At 38.2% G+C, this 21,521-nt stretch overlaps 2 protein-coding genes and 1 long non-coding RNA gene across 9 annotated transcripts; 2 read left to right on the forward strand and 1 right to left on the reverse strand.

The window, feature by feature from the left end:
- Window positions 1–6,019: 6,019 nt before the first annotated feature.
- LOC108806493 (uncharacterized protein At4g22758) lies at window positions 6,020–7,195 on the forward strand. The gene is made up of 2 exons (XM_018578634.2): window positions 6,020–6,571; window positions 6,661–7,195. Exons 1-2 carry the CDS (start codon window positions 6,151–6,153, stop codon window positions 6,828–6,830), a joined length of 591 nt encoding a protein of 196 aa, XP_018434136.1. The 5' UTR covers window positions 6,020–6,150; the 3' UTR covers window positions 6,831–7,195.
- A 2,959-nt stretch (window positions 7,196–10,154) lies between these two features.
- Window positions 10,155–11,821, reverse strand: LOC130494651 (uncharacterized). Of its 7 annotated transcripts, none has more exons than XR_008934868.1 (7): window positions 11,518–11,813; window positions 11,369–11,412; window positions 11,210–11,267; window positions 11,090–11,133; window positions 10,848–10,988; window positions 10,547–10,767; window positions 10,155–10,463 (listed from the first exon to the last, which is right to left on the reverse strand). It is a non-coding gene; the product is annotated as an uncharacterized LOC130494651 (long non-coding RNA). The 7 variants fall into 7 exon arrangements; XR_008934870.1 differs by having other exon boundaries at window positions 10,848–10,929; window positions 11,518–11,808; XR_008934865.1 differs by having other exon boundaries at window positions 11,210–11,412; window positions 11,518–11,821.
- Window positions 11,822–14,570: 2,749 nt separating this feature from the next.
- LOC108812668 (protein argonaute 5) lies at window positions 14,571–19,725 on the forward strand. Its single transcript, XM_018584993.2, has 20 exons — window positions 14,571–15,126; window positions 15,280–15,485; window positions 15,579–15,728; window positions 15,795–15,928; window positions 16,021–16,130; window positions 16,234–16,337; window positions 16,443–16,578; window positions 16,654–16,770; window positions 16,864–16,974; window positions 17,070–17,141; window positions 17,296–17,418; window positions 17,498–17,636; window positions 17,729–17,850; window positions 17,942–18,079; window positions 18,165–18,307; window positions 18,403–18,465; window positions 18,545–18,744; window positions 18,845–18,918; window positions 19,006–19,100; window positions 19,184–19,725. Exons 1-20 carry the CDS (start codon window positions 14,665–14,667, stop codon window positions 19,389–19,391), a joined length of 2,907 nt encoding a protein of 968 aa, XP_018440495.1. The 5' UTR covers window positions 14,571–14,664; the 3' UTR covers window positions 19,392–19,725.
- The last annotated feature ends 1,796 nt before the right edge of the window (window positions 19,726–21,521 follow it).

Here is a 21,521-nt window from a genome sequence, read left to right on the forward strand (position 1 = left end):
CATATTTATACAGCCTCAAAAAACCCGATTTCCTTTTCCCAATAGAAATAGTAACTTTCCTAAACTGAAAAGGCATACCGTACCGCGGGGGGCTGCGGCCCCCGCACCCCCCAGATGTCAACCTTGATAACGAGTGTCGCCCGCACCACGAGTGCTGGGCATTTTACTGGTACAACAGAGATTTAAGACACACAGATGCAACAAACACCACCTTGACGAAAAATCTCTACAAAACTCCTTATCCCGTCTATCTTCTGGGGGGGAACCTCCAATGCTTCTTAGCATTGGCAAACACGGAGCAGATTCAAGCAATGCTTGAACTTCTCCGTTGTTACAGGCTTGGTCAACATGTCAGCTGGATTCTCCGACGTATGCACCTTCTCCAATAAGACTTCTCCAGAAGCTGCTAACTCCCTTATCTTGTGAAACCTTATACGTATGTGCTTCGTCCTTCCATGATACACTTGATTCTTAGCCAAGCATAACGCGCTTTGACTCACAGTGTAGCTGAACACCTTCTTGATCAACACCCAACTCGGATACAAGTCCTTGTACCCATACTGCTTCCTTAGCTGCTTCTCCAAGTGCCATGTATTCAGCTTCAGTGGTTGACATCGCTACAATACCTTGTTGTACTGATCTCCAGCAAATAGGTGCTCCTGCAAGAGTAAATACATACCCCGTAGTTGACCTGCTATTATCAAGGTCTCCACCATAATCTGAATCCACGAACCCAATAACTGAATCCTGCACTTCTCCACCAAACATAAGCCCATAGTCACTTGTACCGCGCAAGTATCTTAGGATCCACTTCACAGCATCCCAATGTCTCCTCCCAGGATTCGACATGTACTTACTGACTTGACTAACTGCTTGTGCTAGATCCGGTCTTGTACACACCATTGCATACATCAAACAACCAACTGCGCTAGCATAAGGAACCTCCGCCATATCTTTGAGTTCTTCAGCAGACTTTGGACTTTTCTCTGCTGTAAGTATGAAGTGCTTCGCCAATGGTGTAGAGACTGGTTTTGAATTCGACATATCAAAACGTTCTAACACCTTCTCAATGTAGCTCTTCTGAGAAAGCCATAACCTCTTAGAGCTTCTATCCCTGCGAATCTCCATTCCAAGAATCTTCTTTGCAGCACCAAGATCCTTCATCTCAAACTCTCGTCCCAGTAACCCTTTCAAACGATTTATGTCATCCATATCGTTTGCAGCAATGAGCATATCATCAACATATAACAGCAGGAATATGGGAGAATGGTCAAGGGACTTGACATACACACAGCAATCGTACTCGCACCTTTGATAGCCTATTTTCATCATATATGAATCAAACCGTTTGTACCACTGCCTTGGAGCCTGCTTCAAACCGTATAAAGACTTCTTCAATCTACACACCAGATGCTCTTCTCCAGGCTTAACCAAACCTTCAGGTTGCTCCATATATATTTCCTCCTCCAACTCTCCATGAAGGAAGGCCGTTTTCACGTCCATCTGCTCAAGATGCAGATCCCAAACAGCTACCAAACCCAACACAGCTCGTATGGAAGTGTGTCGTACTACCGGCGAGAATATCTCGTCGTAGTCTATTCCTTTCTTCTGCGAGTACCCTTTTGCCACTACTCTGGACTTGAACTTCTTAGGTTCTTTCACAGACATCCCTTCCTTCTTCTTATAGATCCACTTGCAGCCAATTGCTCTCTTCCCTTCAGGTAACTCCACAAGATCCCAAGTCTCGTTCTTATCCAGACTTACTGCCTCTTCCGTCATAGAACCAATCCATTCATCCCTCTCATCGCTATTAATAGCTTCATGATAGGTGGTAGGATCATCCATCTCGACCATAAGAGCATAGTTGACCATGTCTTCAAACCCGAACCTGACTGGAGCCTTTATTGCACGTTTTGGTCTTCTAGAAACCAAACTCTCCTCTGTTCCACGTTGAAACTCTTTCTGTGCCACTTCCTCAGACCGCTCATCACTAACTTCATCTGGTTTATCTGCACCAGACTCCTCCTGAGTAACTTCAGAATCCGTGATAGTCTCAATGGTCACAGGCACTCGGTCTGATATCGCCTGCTGCACCATATACTGCTCGTCAAAGACCACATCTCGACTAAACACCCTTTTCCTTGCCTCAGGATCCCATAACTTGAATCCTTTAACACCTTTCTCAAAGCCTAGAAAGATGCACTTCTTGGATTTCGAATCCAGCTTTGATCTTTCATCTCCCGCAACTAGCATGTAAGCTGGACATCCAAATATCCTCAAGTTTGATAGATCAATATCTACCCCAGTCCACACCTCTTCTGCGACCTTCCCTTCTAAGGAACTTCTTGGCGATCTATTGATGAGATAGACTGCCATGTTTACTGCTTCCGCCCAGAACTGCTTTGCTAACCCTGCATTCAACCTCAAACACCTTGCTTTCTCTGCAATCGAACGGTTCATTCTTTCAACGACACCGTTTTGCTGAGGTGTTTTACGCACTGTAAAGTGCCTCTGAATGCCATGCTCCGCACAAAACTTCTGGAACTTCCCGTCAGTATACTCTGTGCCATTATCCGATCTCAAGTACTTCACCTTTCTCTCCGTCTGATTTTCTACTTCAGCTTTCCAAACCTTGAAGTTTTCGAACACCTCAGATTTCTGCTTCATGAAGTACACCCAAACCTTCTTAGAGAAGTCATCGATGAATAAAACGAAGTATCTTGATCCTCCCATAGATTGCACCCGAGTTGGCCCCCACACATCAGAATGGACATAGTCAATAAGACCTTTTGTCGTGTGTTGGCCCGTCTTAAAAGATACTTTGAACTGTTTTCCCATCACACAGAACTTGCAAAACTCCATCTTGCAATCCTTCAACCCGTCCAGAAGACCCCTTCTCAAGAGCTCTTTCAAACCGTGTTCCCCAATGTGGCCCATACGCATATGCCACAAGGTTGTACACTCCGACTGAGAAACTGCAGCTGCAGCACCACCTACAACCACGTTCCTTATCAACCGATATACGCTTCCAGCTGTCATCTGTCCCTTCATCACCATCATAGAACCTTTGAAAACCTTCAATACTTCATCATCATCTGATTTGTACTTGAAGCCGTTTCTATGTAGCAACCCCAGAGATATCAGATTCTTCTTCATGACTGGTATGTGTCTGACATCAGTTAATGTCCTGATAGTCCCATCATACATCTGAAACTTGACTTGTCCAATGCCCACAACACCACACGCCTTGTCATCCGCAAGTCGAACAGAGCCCATGTTTCCAGCCTTGTACGTTTCAAACCACTCCCTATTAGGGGTCATGTGGAATGAAGCGCCCGTATCCATTATCCAGGTATCCGAGTGATCACCTGACATAACAGCAAGCATATCCGAATCAGCTGATCCTTCCGAGTCTTCCACCTTCTGAACCATGTTTGCAGAGTTCGATGTCTCCTTCGAATTCTGCCCTTTGTCCGGACAGTCTCTCCTATAGTGGCCAGGCTTGCCACACCTATAGCAGACTACTTTCTTCCCGAACTTTGACTTTGATCTTTTCTTGCTAGTATCATCCTGCTGCTTCCCCCGCTGCCTTCCTCTATCCTGACTGACATACAGCCCGTCACCTTGAGAGTTGTCACCCACGCCTGTATTCTGCCTTCTCTCATGGTGAGAGAGTAGTGCTGCAGAAACTGTCTCCAGCTTTATGGTCGTTTTATCGACTGTTAGAGCTGTTAACAACGTCTCATATTGAGGAGGCAGAGAACACAACAAGATCATGGCTTGATCTTCGTCCTCAATCTTCACATCCACACGAACCAGATCCCCGATGATTTGATTGAAGTTGTTGACGTGTGCAACCAGATCCCCGCTCTCAGACATCTTCAAACCGAACAACCTCTGCTTGAGGTATAGTTTGCTAGATAACGATTTTGACATATACATCTTTTCCAACTTATCCCACATCTCCTTACAAGTTGTGAGGTCCATCACCTGATGTGTTATGTCATCCGACAAACAGAGTCGAATCGTTGAGACGGCCTTATCCTGCATCTCTTCCCAATCATCCTGATCCATCGCTTCCGGTTTCGTCTCCAACAGAGACTTCTTCATCCCTTGCTGCGTAAGCAAGTCCTTAACACGCCGTTGCCACAGACCGAAATTTCCCTTCCCATCGAATCTTGGAACATCGAACTTAAGAGAACTTTAGGGTTTGTTGGGAATGCAAACAAAGTCCCACATTGGAAGTTTAGACAAATAATGTCTAGTATATAAAGGGATGTCCAACTCTAATTGTACGAGGCCTTTTGGGAAGGGAGTCCCAGAAACAAATCCATGCGGGCTTTGCCTTCGGGCCCAAAGTGGACAATATCGTACTAATCGGACAATAGAGAGTTGGACATGGGCTTGGAAAAGCCCAACAATTGGTATCAGAGCCGGGATGACGAACATCTGCAAGAAGACCAAAATACCCTTCAAGTTCGAAGAGCCTCACTTCGATGGGAAGGGCGGGGTGCGTAGCAGAGGCCAGTCAAAGATCCAGGGAGCTTCGGTTGTGGGAGGAGAATCCTCAAGATGACTTCGCGAATAAGTGGTGTCAGAGACTTGTATCGAAAGTCTCTCCTTAACAACGATACAAAGATTAGGTGGATATTCCTAACGGTGCTGTAAGGATTAGGTGGTGAATGTCCTAATGGTACAGTAAGGGTTAGGTGGATAAATCCTAATAGTGTAACAAGGTTAAGTGAAGAGTCCTGTTGGTGATTACGGCGGTACAAGATGCATACCAAATGTCGCTGGAGGTTAGAAACCAAGGTTGATGTGGTACTTGGTTTGAGAGGAGGTTTGTTGGGAATGCAAACAAAGTCCCACATTGGAAGTTTAGACAAATAATGTCTAGTATATAAAGGGATGTCCAACTCTAATTAGTACGAGGCCTTTTGGGAAGGAGTCCCAGAAACAAATCCATGCGGGCTTTGCCTTCGGGCCCAAAGTGGACAATATCGTACTAATCGGACAATAGAGAGTTGGACATGGGCTTGGAAAAGCCCAACAGTTATTGATCCATATTCTTTAATATCAAAAATCAACCTTTCAAATTTAAAGAATACCCACCTTCTGAGGAGAATTAAACTCAAACACAAAAAGAATTAACCCCCTTAAAGAACCAAACTTTATATATTTTCTTGGCATTTTTGCGTAAGACGAAAAATACTCGGACCCAACTTACCAAGTTACCAGTTACCGCTGGTTAACAATCGAGCTCTCGACCAACTTATAAATTGTGGTCAACATATTTTTATACCGTATATTTTACAAAATTTAATTGGTTCTCAAAAGGGAAGAACAAAAATGCAGTAAAAACACAAATAAACACATCCATTTATTAGTTTACGAAAAAAAAACAGATCCATTTATTATATAATATGTTACCTTGCGAACATGTTTTCATTTATAAACATTAAATAAAGTTGTTTTTTAACATGCTTTGCACTCAAATTAAACAAAGGAAAAGCGTGTCTTGATTTGATAAAAATAATTAGATAAAACCAAAATAATTTCTAATCTAGATTAACTTAAGTAACAATGTGCATATATGAATACAGAATTGGACCTCAGGCAAAGGGAAGGAACTTGCCCTCATAATTATTTTAGTATCAGATAGACGAATTGATTACCAAACAATAAAATGTGTTTCACTCAAGAAACTGAAAAGAGAACGAAAATATATTAATCAAAATTAAAACACAGTAAATAGCATATTAAGTGGTAAAATAGCAAAGGGTCAACTCCAACCAAGACCTAGTCGAACTTGGTTCCTGTAACCGGTAGATAATTAAGAGCCACCAGTTGAACCTGGACAAAATACCGAAACCAACAAAAATAATTGGAGATGCAGTTCACCTATAGTAGCCGGTTCCCGGTTCCCTCACTCCTCTCAGAAACAACCAACCAACAAGCCATTTCGCACCGTTTCATTATCTACACAATCCACTATAAATACTTTCGCCTACAACTCCCAAATTTTTCTCACATCCAACTTTATCTTCTCTGCCCTCATCTTCCTTCACTAATTACAGTTGTGCCACTCTGGTTATGCTAGCTTCCTTGGACCGGCGAGAAAGATTTTGAAAAGCCGCAGATTTGCTAAGCATGCCGGTTGTAAACTCGAAGAACGCTAACCGGAAAGGAGCCACCGGAGGAGAAACCGAGAAGAGTCGCCGAGGAAAGCTACAGGAGAAAGCGATGTCGTTCCACGGCAGAGGAACGATGCCTCATCCGAATCCAGGAGAGCTTCGAAGGCCGAAGACTCTACCGGAGTTATTCTCCAGCGGTCGAACCGCCGCCGTCGAACCGGTGTCTTCTAAACCGCCGCGTCTGACGAAACTGCTCCTCAACGTGACGGTTCAGGGGAGTTCAGGAGCTCTGCAGATTATAATTTCGCCGGAATCCACCGTGGACGATTTGATCGACGCTGCGGTTCGTCTTTACGTGAAGGAAGCTCGCCGACCTTTCTTACCGGAATCTGAACCGTCCCGGTTTGATCTCCATTACTCGCAATTCAGCCTCGAAAGTATAAACTCTCTCTCTATCTGTTTTCTTCTTTACAAATCGTTTGTGACCAATTTGAGATACTGATGAGTTTTTGAAACATGTTTTCAGGTATAGGAAGAGAACAGAAGCTGATCTCGCTTGGGTCAAGGAACTTTTTCTTGTGTGGTCGGAAAGAGAACGGAGGATTGGTCCGGAGTGGATCGTCGGAGTCTTGTTCAAAGGAAGCAGAGAAAGCGGGGAAAACTGGTTTTCACTGGCTCAAATTCATGGGTTTCTAGACGTTTTTTACCATTTTTAAATTTAATTCAAACTTCTATTTTTATTTTTTTCATTTTTTTAGGAAATAAATATTGATTTAAGGAAACTTCGTGTTACCTTCCTAGGAAGGACAAAAAGATAGGGATTGTTTGCTCTATTATATGAGTCAAACGTTTAAAATCTGTGTACATATATCTAGTATTCTAGTTTACAAAAAAAAAAATATATATATCTAGTATTCTAGATAAGAAGAAACAAAGAGAAAAAAAACAAAGTCATTAGCTAGTGGGGTATAATGTATTTTTAATCAAATTATATGCCAATAATTGTAATCGTTTTTTGTTCATTTTTATATCTGTTGTTTGTAAGAAATGTGGTTCGGACTTTCGGTTTATGTAGCGACTAAAACCAACCTTATCCCCAAAGTCAAAAACATTTTTGTGACAACGACAAACCAATCAAGTTCCGTGTTGCTCTCTGATTCTCCCAGTTTTATGCTCGCTCATTGAGATTCTCACTGCCTTAATTTCTTTGTATCAGATTATTATTAATTTATTTGAATAGTAGTACTACTATTAGATGACAACATTCGAGCAATTTGTTTTGTTAACATGTCTACATATTTAAACAAATAAAAACAACTATGCTACATGCCATGGTCAACTCAACATTTGAATACCATACAACGCCCATACATCCATATACTTGAATAGGTAAGATTTTATAACAAGAATTTTATCGGTCCATGGAGTATGGACTCATTTATATCCCGGCATGGGCCATATGAAATATTTTCGTTGCAGATAAATCTAGTACATAAATCATATACCTTCAATTTGGATAGGTGAACCTTCTTTAGGTGTAGAATTTGTTGGAGAAAACATTATCCATAACAAATGATTGATTACAAGTCTCTTCCTCCAAGGCATTGCTGATTTGACAATATTTTCAAATTTACTTGTTAATTCATCCATTGCGGCTTAGATATGTCAAAAATGATAGCAACTTGTGCGCCATGTTCAAAGGGTTGAATACAATTTTATATGTTCATGAACTAGCTGGATCTTTCGGTCCTTCTTGTCATGGATAAAATATCTAGTGAACTAAACTATAGTGAATTTATGTTATGACCTACAAAACTCAAATATTTTGACGATTGCAATGAGTAAATGCGATTCTGATCGAGATTTCATGGTTGAAAGATATCAAGGATATGAATGGGAGATCATTGGCTCATTCTCTGCATCTGCTTTCACCACCATATTTCCTTGGTCGATGGTGAAGCCGAGTAACATAAACAGTCAGACATTCATCTTCTGCACTCCGTAGCAAATGATGAAATGGAAGTTTTTGCACATTGTTTACAGGTTTGATCTGCTAGTTACTGGCACTTAAGTGAACAAATGGAATTGAACAATATGAAATTAAGACTTGAAAACTGAAACTAAGTAGAATTTAGTGGTTACTTCTTACCAGATATTATATTATAAAAACAGTAGCTATTTGACATTTGATAAATTGTGGAAATTGATACCAAGAGTGGACACTTTGGTTATTTTCTCGATTCGGTTCAGGTTTGGTTTGGTTTGATTAGTTCGGTTTTAGTAAATTTTCAACCGAAGTAAATCATAATTATTTTGGTTAGTTTGTGTTCGGTTCGGTTTGTTTTTAAAATCGGTTTAATTAGGTTATTTTTCATTTAAAAATATGAAAGCATGCATATAACTATTTTTATATTTCACAAAGATTATTATACTTCGTCTATGTAGACAATTTTCTACATAGTGCTAGACTTCGTCTATGCTAGGACCATCAATGCCGGGGATGAAATCCATCCTATGCCCAATCCAGTTAAAGGGGTCTTGCGATGGTGAACTCAAGTCCATTCTTAGCACCCTCAGCTGCCACGAGAGAAACGAGTGAAGTTAAAGAGCAACCCTTATGGCCATATGTCATCTTAAACAAAAATGATTAGCGTATAAAGAAGGATCTCGCCATATGTCAATTGGTTAGCACATGCATACGACCATCTTTGCTTCTCAATCGAAACATTTTCCTTGAGAACGTAAAAAGAAGGATCTCGTAAATAGCACAGTAAAATAACGTTTGTAAAAGATGAACCCAACATTTTTTTTGAAAAAGGGCTTTCAAGATGAACCCAACATTTGTAATAGAAATCAAGAAACCATGTTTATTGGTTTATACATACTTAAGACATTCCTAAAACGAATAAGAAATTAAAATAAAAAATTAGCTTCCATGGGTGAGTGATAGACTAGTTAGCTAAACTCTTAACTGGTTTGGCAAGGAAGTTTAACAAGATCACAGAGTAATTCATAGTTTTAATTCATTTGATTGCCCAAGGATAAGAGAAATGGCAGCTTCAACAAGTTACTAAGCCCATTCATTGGTGAAATTACCCTAGGGATGATAATTAAAAAGACAATAAAGAGGTCTGACCTCACGCAGAGGATTGCTCCCTATAGTTTTTCCATATACTTTGCAGGTTGAAAAGTGAATGAGATGCTTGTTGTCCTCGGGACTGGGAGCAGTACTTAACCTAAGTGACAGAGACCAATTTCAACAAATAATGACTATTTCCATAATTCTTTGAACTGCTCCAAGCAAAAAGGTACATACAACTGGGAGTGCATCAATGAAGTTGCTGTAGATAGTATCAAGAGGACGCGCTTTAATCTGATGGCGTACAGACTGCAGCAAGATTTATAGTCTGCATAGCAAAATCACACATCAGTTTATATAACAATAAAATCGTCTAGATAACCGTAAATGTCTAAATATGTATCCCTATCTTTTTTATATAATCAACTAGGGTCGGTCCGCCCTTCGGACGGGATGTAATATTTAAAAATTTTCAAAATAGTTATGATTTGTGTTATATAAAATTATATATATTAATTAGGTTTTTACATGTTTTGGTAAATTTCATACAAAATTTAATAATGATGTCGCCATTAATCCGGGATTTGTATAACTATAACATAAGAGTTGTTTGTGCAGGAAATGTAAAAATTGACAAAAGAGTGCAGAGTGTCAAAATAATACTGATGGTAGTATTGGGAACGATGTTTGTTGATGAAATTTTTTTTGTTTTAATTCATTTACTGTATCTAGATATAATTTATATAGTTTGTATATGTATTTTCATAAGCTCGTTAGTTACAATTGATTTGTATCTATTTACATTATAATATTCTCAAATTGTATATTCGTTTTAGGAAAGGTTTAACTTTTTTTTTTGTCATCAGAAAGGTTTAACTGATGTTAAACCAGTTTGGTTAATCCAATTCCATGGTTTGCGGTAATAGTACACGATCACACGGTTAACAATGAAAAATCTTTATATTACAGGCACCTCTCAGGTTTAAGTGTTTAATCAACGTTGGTTATTAAAAAATACAAATACTACCAGCATTTATATCTTCTTTTGGCTTCGGCGCTCGACTTAGAGTTCATCGCAAATTAAAAACGACATCTGTTGACAAAGCTACACTAAATCATTATGCTGCAAAGGCACATGAAGAAAAAGAAGGTGCCCTCATGTTTCTTTCAGGTTTCATTCTACTGATCGAAAGTTCCTTCTCCCAATTGTTGGATTTTATTGTTCTCTACATCCCCTCATGTACTTGAACCTGTAGGACAGTAACACAAATCGGTCTAAAGATATTAGGTATGGGCCGTATGGCTAAAGCTTAGTACAAAAGTATTCTATTACTTTTCCTTTTGCAGCCAATTGAATGACAGCCTGATGAATTTTTGTGAATTTCTTCAGTTGTTCACGCCATCTCCATCAGTAAAAAGATAAATCAAGGAAAAAACTAACAAATGTAGCAGTAAGATTCTTCTCCCATCCAAACTCTGACTTGCTTTTTCGCTTCTTCTCCCATCCAACATATAGTTACTCACCTCCAACAACCATCTCTATAACAATCCAACCTTAAAGAGAAAGTTTCAAATGCTAATATACACTTTAATGATGATGAACAGTGAAGTTTGCTTTTGAGAAAAGAACCTACCGTTAAGCAAGTTGTGATACAGATTATGGACTGATGAGCTCTGAACTTTTTTTTAAACACCCCACCAACGGCTTGTCCTAAGCTGCAGTCATATTGAGTTCACCATAACCATCAAGGCATCAAACAATGTCTTTCAAATAACTAATCATATAAAAACCAACAAAAAGTCTTTTAAATACAAAAACAATAACAGCTAAGAATAGAATATGAAAGACAATAAGGAGTTGATGTCTGTTTCTTACCTCTGACGCTTTGTAATATATGAGAATCAGATGGTTTTTTACATCTGCATATAAAAGAAAACATCTATTTTTAAGACATCCGAAACAGCATATAAAAGACGTGAGTGTTAGATTACTTACCAACTAAGGCTCTAGTTATATCCAAATTTGTATATTTTGGCATAGGAGCTGGAGGGTCCTGCAAATCATAAACGATCCAGTTAAATAACAATAACTCAAAGAGCCTAAGAATGGAAGCTGGAAACAAATAAGTTGACTGAAGGATAATAATCACAATACCGTTCGCATATAGTAATAAATCAGATCAGTATGACTTTATATCTCTAAAAACAAAGAACGAAAGAGGAAAAAAAAATTAATAACAGTACGACGGAAAAATCTAACACATAACGATTGATACATAAAATAAAACAGCAAAGATCACTCACGTTAAGATCGACCATGAGCAGATCCATGTGATCAGAAAAATATGAATATGAGTGAGATGTGTAGAAGAGAGATGTAGATATCGCGATTCGCAGGGAAGAGATTGCAGCATATTTATACATGATCTCGCCGAGGAACAGCGCAAAAGATAATTTCGTAGTGGGATTGCGAATTAAGATGATTTAAGAAGAATAAAGCCAAACCACCGTTGCAGAAACTGGAACGTCGCCGATCTGAACGAAACGAAGAACACGAAGGCTTGCCTCCCAACCAATTAGGGTTTCATCGACATATGTGGTCGATGGGCCGCAAGAGGCGCGCGACATAGGCCCAACGTCAAGCCCGTAATTATGAGAATAACACATTAATGAAACGATGCGTTTCATACGTGTCAAGCCAGGAGACTTCGAATTTGTGACCTGTCAGCTGACGTGTCAGCATGAGAGAAATATCCTTTCTTTATAGTAATAGATTTTGGTCTGGTCCTCAGCTTTCTAATAGAAGTTGATATTTGTCCATTAAACTGATAACCGTGCAAATAAAGAAAGGGAGTCTTCGTATTTGTTGTCCCGTTTTTAACTATCAATACTATTAATTTTGGAACATGACCAGTTAATATGGGTTAGGTCCAATTTAAAAATATAACTGCATCTCATCTAAATTATAACTGCATAAAGTAAATATAATTACATGTAGAATATTATTAAACCGTAACTGCGTGACCTCCCTTTATTTTCGTAGCAAACAACGGACGGGTGGGACCAAATTAACGTGTAATATTTATCAACTGGAGGTTGAAATTATTGAATACTAGAAAGAAATCAGTTGGACTGAATTTAGTTTAAAAATAATAATCTACTGAATATTGACAGAAGCATAACCATATGACACAAGTACATACCTATTATTTTATATAGTTACATAAAATAATATCAATACTATTGAAACAAAAACATGACCTATAAATATATGTGTGATCCAACTATTTAATATATTTATTAAAATCTTTTATTAGTCATTTGAAAGAAATATTATTTATCTAAAAACACAAATATGATTAAAAATCAATACTATTAAAACATGAACATGATCTATTGATATAGGTGTCATCTAAAATATCTTAATACAATTACTAAAACCTATGTTAATCATTAAAAAAAAAATATTATACAATAAAATAGAAATATTACTAAAAACACAAATATAAAAATTAAATTTCGAAAAAAATATAAAACAGAAAATATACCCGCCATTAAAAAGATGGGTATATTTTAATCCATCATTTTGTATCTGCCCTACAAATATTTACGGGTTACTAAAACAAATTTACACTACAACAACATAATTTATGTATCGCCCAAAAATAGGATTTATTCAACGATACTTTAATTTATTAAATATTTTACATAGACATTAAGTTTATCAATAAACAAAGCACATGGTTAAATATACATATAAATTCATTTACCTTAACGCATTTAATAGAAGTGGACTTTTAATAAAAGTAAATATTCATATAAATTCATTTACCTTAATGCATTTTTTATAAATCATTCGACAAAAAATATTTATCAAATGTGATTTTATTTAACATTAATGAATACCATATTAACCCATTTAAACACATACACACACATATATATATATATATATATATATATATATATATATATATATTAAAAATTAGTTTTTAAAAAACATTTTCAAAAACTTTGTTCGGTTTTCACTGCGGATTGGATTTAATATTGGTTTTCAGATAAAACACTTTGAGAACCGTTTGAGTATATATGTAATATCTAATAGAATATGAGACTTTGATTTTCGTGTTGATTCCGAATCAGGTTTTCTGGGTACGAATATTGTTGACTAATTATATTTGGTAACTCCAGAAAAATAGAATAGGTTGCAAACTTTATAAACAAAGTTTATAAATAACTTCTGAATTGCATATGACAAGTTTATAGTTATGCAACTTACCAAAAATTATATTAAATTTAGTTAATATCAAACACAAATATGATTATAAAAATAAATTACTCAAAGAAAAAAATTTAAAACAAAAAAATATATTCGCTCTTTTAAAGTTTAAAAATAATTTCTGAAATGAGTATAGAACAAGCGTAAAGTTATGCAATTTGACATACTTAATTTTAAAACAAAATATGATTACAAAAAAACAGATATGATTAAAAAAATATGATTACCGAAAAAAACAAATATTAAAAAAAAAAATTTTTTTTCATAAAAGCAAAATATTTATCCGCCCTTTGTAAGGCGGATCAAAATCTAGTTTCTCATATTAAAGTAGCTCAATATGAAAAATATTAGCTCAAAATGCAAATAACTTAAATTCACAAATATCTTTATCTCTATACAAATCCAAAAGTAAAAGAAAAGGCGAGGGATCGTACAAAAAAGAAGATAAGAACTAAAACATAAAACATTATTCCAAAATCTTTTATCTTTATTGAAATCATCGTTTACCGATGCAAAGATGGCGCAAGCTTGTAATAATGATGACCTAGCATTTAAAAGGATAATTATGAAAACTGTCAGATATCATATCAATAACTATCACATTAGCTAAAATGATTTTGCCTAGTTTTTGGTTTAGAATTTTAACTGACAGACGTTTTAATTTCGTCCAACTAAAACGGGATCCTGATAAGTTTGTGACTCAAAAATATACTTATTGTAAAAATTGAATAAGCTGAGCTGGTCTACATTTATTCTTAATCACAAAAAGAGCAAAAACCGTACCAAAGGCATCTCTTCTTTTTGGGTTTGGAATAAATATCAAATTTGGAAAGAGTAGAGCCAGCCAGGGATCGAATAGCAAATTATAGACAGTTATGAGAAAGTAATTGTGGTATTGTTACGAAGTAGGAACCCACCAGTAAAGTAGAGGAAATTTCGACGAACGTGGAGCCAAAGCGACAAGGGCGTAAGCGTCATTTCAAAAAGATTAATTAACTATTTTACAAAAATTGTAAAAATTGACCAACAACCGTCTCTCTTCGCTCCTTTAAAATAAAGTCTCCCTCACCCTCCCCTCTTTGTACACTCGCTCCTTTGTCGCTTCTCTTCTCTCTCTCTCTTTCCGTTTTTCGAATTTTGTTTTCTTCCTTCGTAAGCTTCCCTTTCGAAAAATGGCGTCTCGTGGTGGTTACGGTGGTCGCGGTCGCGGCGGCGGAGGAAGAGGTCGATCTGACCAGTCCTCTGGTCCCGCTTCGTGGCCCGCACTGCAAAGCTCCGGCGCTCGTGGCGGCGGGAGAGGTCGCGGCAACGCCGCCGGACGTGGAAATGCTCCCGTCGTCTCGAGCGCTTCGTCTCCTCCGTCGGATGTCGTTCCCGGCGTCGTCGGAGGAGCGGCAGGGGACGTCGCTTCGTCGTCTTCGGCGACGTCCGTACGTGTCTCTGCGTCCGATTCCGGTTCGTCTCTCGGCCAGGAGTTAGCGGAGAAAGTCCAGATCGCGACGGTTGCTCCGTCGTCGGCGAAGGCGGTGACGTTTCCGGTCCGGCCAGGGTTTGGTCAAGCGGGGAAGAAAGTGACGATTCGTGCGAATCACTTCCTCGTTCAAGTTGCTGACAGAGATCTCTATCACTACGATGTAAGCCTCCTTCCGAGTTTTTTATGCTCTCTCTCGTGTTTACTATTTGACGAATCGACGAGTCTGCTTCATGTATCTGTATTTGTATTTCTTTTGTTTTATCGGTTAGGTTTTTTTTTTTTTGCGTGTGTTGATATATCTGTGTGCTCACAGGTTTCAATCAGTCCTGAGGTTATATCGAAGAAGGTGAACAGGGAGGTGATGACAACTTTGGTGAGGACATACGGAGAATCACACATGGGGAAGAAGATTCCTGCGTATGATGGCAGGAAGAGCCTCTACACTGCTGGCCCTCTTCCTTTTGAGTCTAAAGAGTTTGTTGTGGATCTGAATGACAAAAAAGCTGCTGCATCGTCTAAGTAAATGCTTTTTTGATGGTCTTTTTTTTTATGGTAGGGAACTGTACGTTGTTTTAACGTGTCTTGACGTTACGGATCTTTTCTTTTTGGCAGGAGGGACAGGAAGTTTAAAGTTGCGATAAAGCTGGCGTCAAGGCCTGATCTTTTTCAGCTGCAGCAGTTTCTCCGTAGGAATCAGAGGGAGGCTCCATACGAGACCATCCAAGTTTTGGATGTTGTTCTCAGGGATCTGCCATCCCAAAAGTACGTTAGAGACTGTTTATTGGACTATATATTGACTGAACATTGACTGTATTGCTTTCTGTTCAGGTATGTTACTGTTGGGAGGTCTTTCTTCGACCCTAGATTGGGGAATAGGGGTGAGCTTGCTGATGGTGTTGAGTACTGGAGCGGGTATTTCCAAAGTCTCAGGCTCACTCAGATGGGACTGTCTCTTAACATTGGTATGAACTTCTTTGATTTTTTTTTTGTTTCTGAAGTGTTACGTTTGTTTTGGATTTTAGTAGTTCATGTGTTCGTTTTTCTTATGATGCAGATGTGTCTGCTCGATCTTTTTATGAACCGATCCTTGTCACTGATTTCATCGCCAAGTACCTGAATCTGAGGGACTTTAACAGACCACTGAGGGACTCGGATCGTGTAAAGGTATCTTATCTGATGTTAATTCAACAAGTTATGTCGTTATCTTATTTAAGGTACTGCATTTCTTCGTTGTTTTCTTCTGAGTATACTATGTGGTGGTGTCTAGGTGAAGAAGGCATTGAAGAACTTAAAAGTTGAATTGGCACAATTTAACTTCGCAAGAAGTTCCAAAATCAGTGGGATTTCCAACTGTCCCATCAGCGAGCTTAGGTGAAGTTGCTTGTTCCAAAAAAAAAAAAACTAAATAAAGCAGAGTTATTGGCTGGACTTATCTTTGATTTCCTAGTTGCTGATATTACTTTTTCTTCATTTCAGGTTCACTTTGGAGGACAATACCCAAAAAACTGTTGTGCAGTACTTCGCTGAGAAGTACAACATGAGGGTGAAATACCCGTGTCTACCTGCTATCCAATCAGGCAGTGACGCAAGGCCTGCTTACTTCCCAATGGAAGTATGATTCAGTTTCAAACGTTTCATTTAATCTTCGACTTCATCATTGTTTTTAAATCCACTTTGGTTTTTGCAGCTTTGCCGAATAGCAGAAGGCCAGCGATACACCAAAAAGCTCAACGAGAGGCAGGTGACTGCGATGCTGAGAGCTACCTGCCAACGACCTCAACAGAGAGAGAATGCGATAAAAGGGGTAAGATTAGTTCTCTTAGAATCACATTTACAACAGTTTCTTTAATTTCGCGTTCCTTTACTAACAGACAACAAGTTTTATTTGTATTGTTAGATGGTCAAGAATAATAGGTATAACGAGATTGATCTGGTGAGCAAAGAGTTTGGAATGTCAGTTACTGATCAGCTAGCCTCAGTTGAGGCTCGGGTCCTACCTCCACCCTTGGTGATTTTTAGACTCCATTCTTAATTGATTTCCCTATTGCTATACATTTTCTCTTTACAATGTTGGTCACAATGAGATTCTGTTTCTGTCTACAGTTGAAATACCATGAAAGTGGCAGAGAAAAAATGGTGAATCCAAGGCTAGGACAGTGGAACATGATTGATAAGGTAAACTGTAATTGACTATCAAGTTGTTCCTTATGCTTAACTACTGTGCATTGAATTTAGAAGAAAAAGTTGGTGGTGGAGATTTGTGCCTAATGATTTTACGTGTGATATCAAAACTGTCAGACTCTTATATTGTTGTGTGTGTTTGTGTTAGAAAATGATTAATGGATCAAGAGTTGCAACTTGGACTTGCGTGAACTTCTCCACTCGGATTGACCGGAATTTACCACAAGAATTCTGCCGTCAATTAATTGACATGTGCGTCAGCAAAGGAATGGTATGCCTAGTTTCTGCTTCAGGATACTTATTTGTTTTCATACCAGAAAGGTTGTTGACAGTTTTATATATACTTCCAGCAATTCAATCCGCAACCTGCTATTCCGTTCGTCTCTTGCCAGCCTCAAAGAATTGAGGAAGCACTTCGTGATATCCACCAAAGGGCATCTACTCTTCAACTTCTTATTATAATATTGCCTGATGTAACTGGTTCGTATGGTAAGTCGGTGAAGTCCGTGGTTTTATCATATTATGCGATGTAAATTTTACCAGCAATCTGGTCTCATCGACTTTTGTTTGCTTGTCTGCAGGAAAGATAAAAAGGATATGTGAAACTGAACTAGGGATTGTCTCCCAGTGTTGTCAACCAAATCAAGCTCGTAAACTCAACAAGCAGTACATGGAAAATGTCGCACTGAAGATCAATGTCAAGGTCTTGTCATCTATGATTCCTGTTGTTTTATTATTCCTCTTGTTTATATTTATGATGCTGTAAATTTAAAAGGGTTATTACTGTATTACAGACTGGGGGTCGGAACACAGTTCTTGATGATGCTATAAGAAGAAGAATTCCCCTGATCAGTGACCGACCGACCATAATCTTTGGTGCTGACGTGACTCACCCTCAAGCGGGAGAGGACTCAAGTCCTTCTATTGCTGCGGTATATCTTTCATTACTTTTACTTTTATCTCACTATCTTTGCTGATTCAGCTTATAAGTTTGTCTTTGTAATCTTGTAACCAAAGGTTGTGGCATCGATGGACTGGCCTGAGATAACCAAGTATCGTGGACTGGTGTCTGCTCAGACCCATAGGGAAGAAATCATCGAGGACCTGTATAAGCTGGTGCAGGATCCTCAGCGAGGGCTAGTCCACGCTGGCATGATAAGGTAAGAACTGAAGCTCTCCCATCTTGTTCTTGTTTGCTTCGATTTTCCAGCTCCACAAAACAACACTAAAGGAACATTGTATTTTCTGAATGCAGGGAACATCTCATCGCATTCAAGAATGCGACAGGTCAAAAACCTCAGAGGATCATATTCTATCGGTAAGTCTGTATTGATTGGGTTTCGGATGTTAATAATCTATATATGTATTTTGATAATCGTTTTTATCTTTCTATGCAGCGATGGTGTAAGTGAAGGACAGTTTAGTCAGGTGCTGTTGCATGAGATGACTGCTATACGCAAGGCCTGTGCCTCTCTCGAAAATGGCTATCTTCCGCGTGTAACGTTTGTGGTGGTCCAGAAAAGACACCACACACGTTTGTTTCCTGCTCAACACGGAAACCGTGATACTACTGATAGAAGTGGCAACATTCAGCCAGGTTTCTCACCATACTCTGCTCTTTATCAGCTTTTATTCGTTTTGATCATGTCAACATATACAATATTGAAACGTTTTTTTTTTTTTGCATCTTCTTATAGGGACCGTCGTGGATACTAAAATCTGTCATCCAACTGAATTCGATTTCTTTTTAAACAGCCACGCTGGCATTCAGGTAACCGAGACTTTCCGCTGCTAGTGAAATTATCTTTAGCCCAGTCTTCATCGTTAGGAACTATAAGTTGCTTTTGTTTGGTTTTAGGGAACAAGCAGGCCTGCACATTACCATGTGCTTGTGGACGAAAACGGTTTCACTGCCGATGGTTTACAAATGCTCACCAACAACCTTTGTTACACGTAAGGAACAACAACATGCATTTTGCCTTTGACATAATAATAATAGTAGAGACATTGTCTAAAAGATTGGTCTCAAACCGCAGGTTTGCGAGGTGCACGAGATCTGTCTCGATTGTGCCACCGGCTTACTATGCCCACCTGGCTGCGTTCAGGGCTCGTTACTACATGGAAAGTGAGACCTCTGATGGGGGTTCAAGCAAGAGCAGGAACACAACCGCAAGCACGAGTGCTGTTGTCTCGCGTCTACCAGCCATCAAAGATAACGTCAAGGATGTTATGTTCTACTGCTGATGAAGCACCACTTTCTTGGCTACTAGCCCAACCGAAAGGAATGATAAATAATGAACTCTCTTACCTTTCGGTTTTGGTTTTTTTAACTCGTCTTTTGGGGTTTAGCTGTGAATATTTTGAATTATGCGGCTAATATTTTCTCTCGGAACTTTTATGCGTTTTGGTTCCACGACAATGATCTGACTTCAAGTTTGTCGTTGTGGAAAAAAAGGAAAAGGGTTTAGCTATGGTTTTTCTGACTCGGAAGTTTCATGTGCTTTGTTCTGCGTTAGTTTTCTACTAAACTATTAATCCGAGATATCAGTTTATAATCAGTGAATCACCTTTATTTTAAGTATGCTTGTTTTGTTCCCGTTGTCCTCTAAAGCTCTTAAATTTGTTGGTAATCTGATTTTGAATAAAATCAGGGTCTGATTAGCAGAGTTTAATGATTAAATTCAGGATCGGTTAATTGGTTTGGTGGCTCCTTTACGATGGCTACTATCTCTTATTAATCATTCTGTTTTTGTTCGAACATGTTCTTAAGACGTGTAAACTTTTGCAAAGTGAGTGACAACATGCCTAATTCTATTGTTGAATAATCCTCTAATCTTATACTCATGTAACTGACCTCAAAAGTTATTTTCTTTAGTTACACAGGAAGATGATCAACATTTTTTCCTTCAGTTTATATGCAAGACTCCTATCCTCCGCTAGCTTCTTCTTTCTTTTCTCAGCGAACTAAAATTGGGACAACCAAGTGGACCACGTGATGAACATATTTAAGACACAAGTATTTACACTGATAATCACTCATAGGATAGGTAAATATAAGAGATAGACTTTGTGACATTAACATTAATAAAATCACACATCGGTAGTTGGAAAAATAATTAAGTAATATATAAAGGGTTAGGGCCAATCCAATAATTGCCAATTGATTTTAAGTTAGAATCCTATAATTAACCCGAATCTAATATGGTATTAGAGCGGTCGATCCTTGTGGATCAAAATTAAATTAAAAAGAACCCACTCGATGTTGGGCCACTTCGTGGATGGTATTCCCACAATTGTCCACGCATGTGCGTGAGGGGGAGTTGATGAATAAAGTCTCATATCGGTAGTTGGAGAAATAATTAAGTGATATCCCTGTTTTAAAATGCGCCGCCTAAAGTCGCCTACTCGCCGGAAATTCGCTGGGCGGACTGAAGCTGCCGGGATTAGGTTGAAATCGGCTAAAAAATCGGGTAGTGTGAAAAAAAAATTGTTTTTCTTCGCTTAAACTGTACATATCGAAAAATATTGCATAGGTTTATCAATATTTAATATAGATATCTGTTTTGCCCTTCATTAAAACTGAATAAAAAAAATGACAAAAAATAAGGAGTGGAGATTTGAACCCAGGCATACAACAAGGATTACAAAGACGCTGGCCACTGGACCACTTTAGGCTTTTGATATTCTCTCAAGTTATGCTATATTTATACCGATAATTTAAATAAAACTGTAAAAATTCTGTCCCGCGTAATTTTTGCATACTCTCCGATTTTCTCGTTAGGCACTAGACCCGATCCGACCGCCCGACTAGTGCCTAACGAGTTTTTGAACAAGGAGTAATATATAAAAGGTTAGGGTCAATCTACTAATTGCCAATTGGTTTTAAGTTGAAAACTCATAATTAACCTGAATCTAATATGACACGGACACCGAACATGTCAACAAACGTTAAAACTACTATATAAACACTTATGTATTAAAACAAATATTAGATAATTACGTTTTACAAATAATAATAATAAACCAGTATATTCTTGATCATTAACACTATCCAAATATTTGTTGTTTTACGGATGCAGAGATGGCGGAAGCTTGTAATGATGGTATAGCATTTAACAAAGGTAATTATGAATATTGTCGTATATCATATCGGTAACTATCACATTAGCTTCAGTCAAAACTATCACATTACCTCGGATGATATTTACTAGTATTGATTTTAATTTTTGACTATACAAAATAATGGTAATCAAATGCCAGAGGATTCAACTTCTCCAACTGATAAATTTGTAACTAGAGAATATATTTAAAGATTGAATAAGCTGAGCTGTTCTGCATTCATTCTTAATCCCAAATAGAGCAGAATTTCTAAAA

Source organism: Raphanus sativus, chromosome 6, assembly GCF_000801105.2.
Source record: "Raphanus sativus cultivar WK10039 chromosome 6, ASM80110v3, whole genome shotgun sequence".
Taxonomy (NCBI): domain Eukaryota; kingdom Viridiplantae; phylum Streptophyta; class Magnoliopsida; order Brassicales; family Brassicaceae; genus Raphanus; species Raphanus sativus.

Excerpts from the sequence above, each read along its gene's own strand:
- LOC108812668 (XM_018584993.2), top strand. The coding sequence starts at position 14,665 with ATGGCGTCTCGTGGTGGTTACGGTGGTCGCGGTCGCGGCGGCGGAGGA. Across the intron at positions 16,131-16,233 it reads GGGACTCGGATCGTGTAAAG|GTGAAGAAGGCATTGAAGAA; the intron begins GTATCTTATCTG and ends GGTGGTGTCTAG. Across the intron at positions 18,080-18,164 it reads CAAGTCCTTCTATTGCTGCG|GTTGTGGCATCGATGGACTG; the intron begins GTATATCTTTCA and ends TTGTAACCAAAG.
- LOC108806493 (XM_018578634.2), top strand. The coding sequence starts at position 6,151 with ATGCCGGTTGTAAACTCGAAGAACGCTAACCGGAAAGGAGCCACCGGA. Across the intron at positions 6,572-6,660 it reads CTCGCAATTCAGCCTCGAAA|GTATAGGAAGAGAACAGAAG; the intron begins GTATAAACTCTC and ends ACATGTTTTCAG.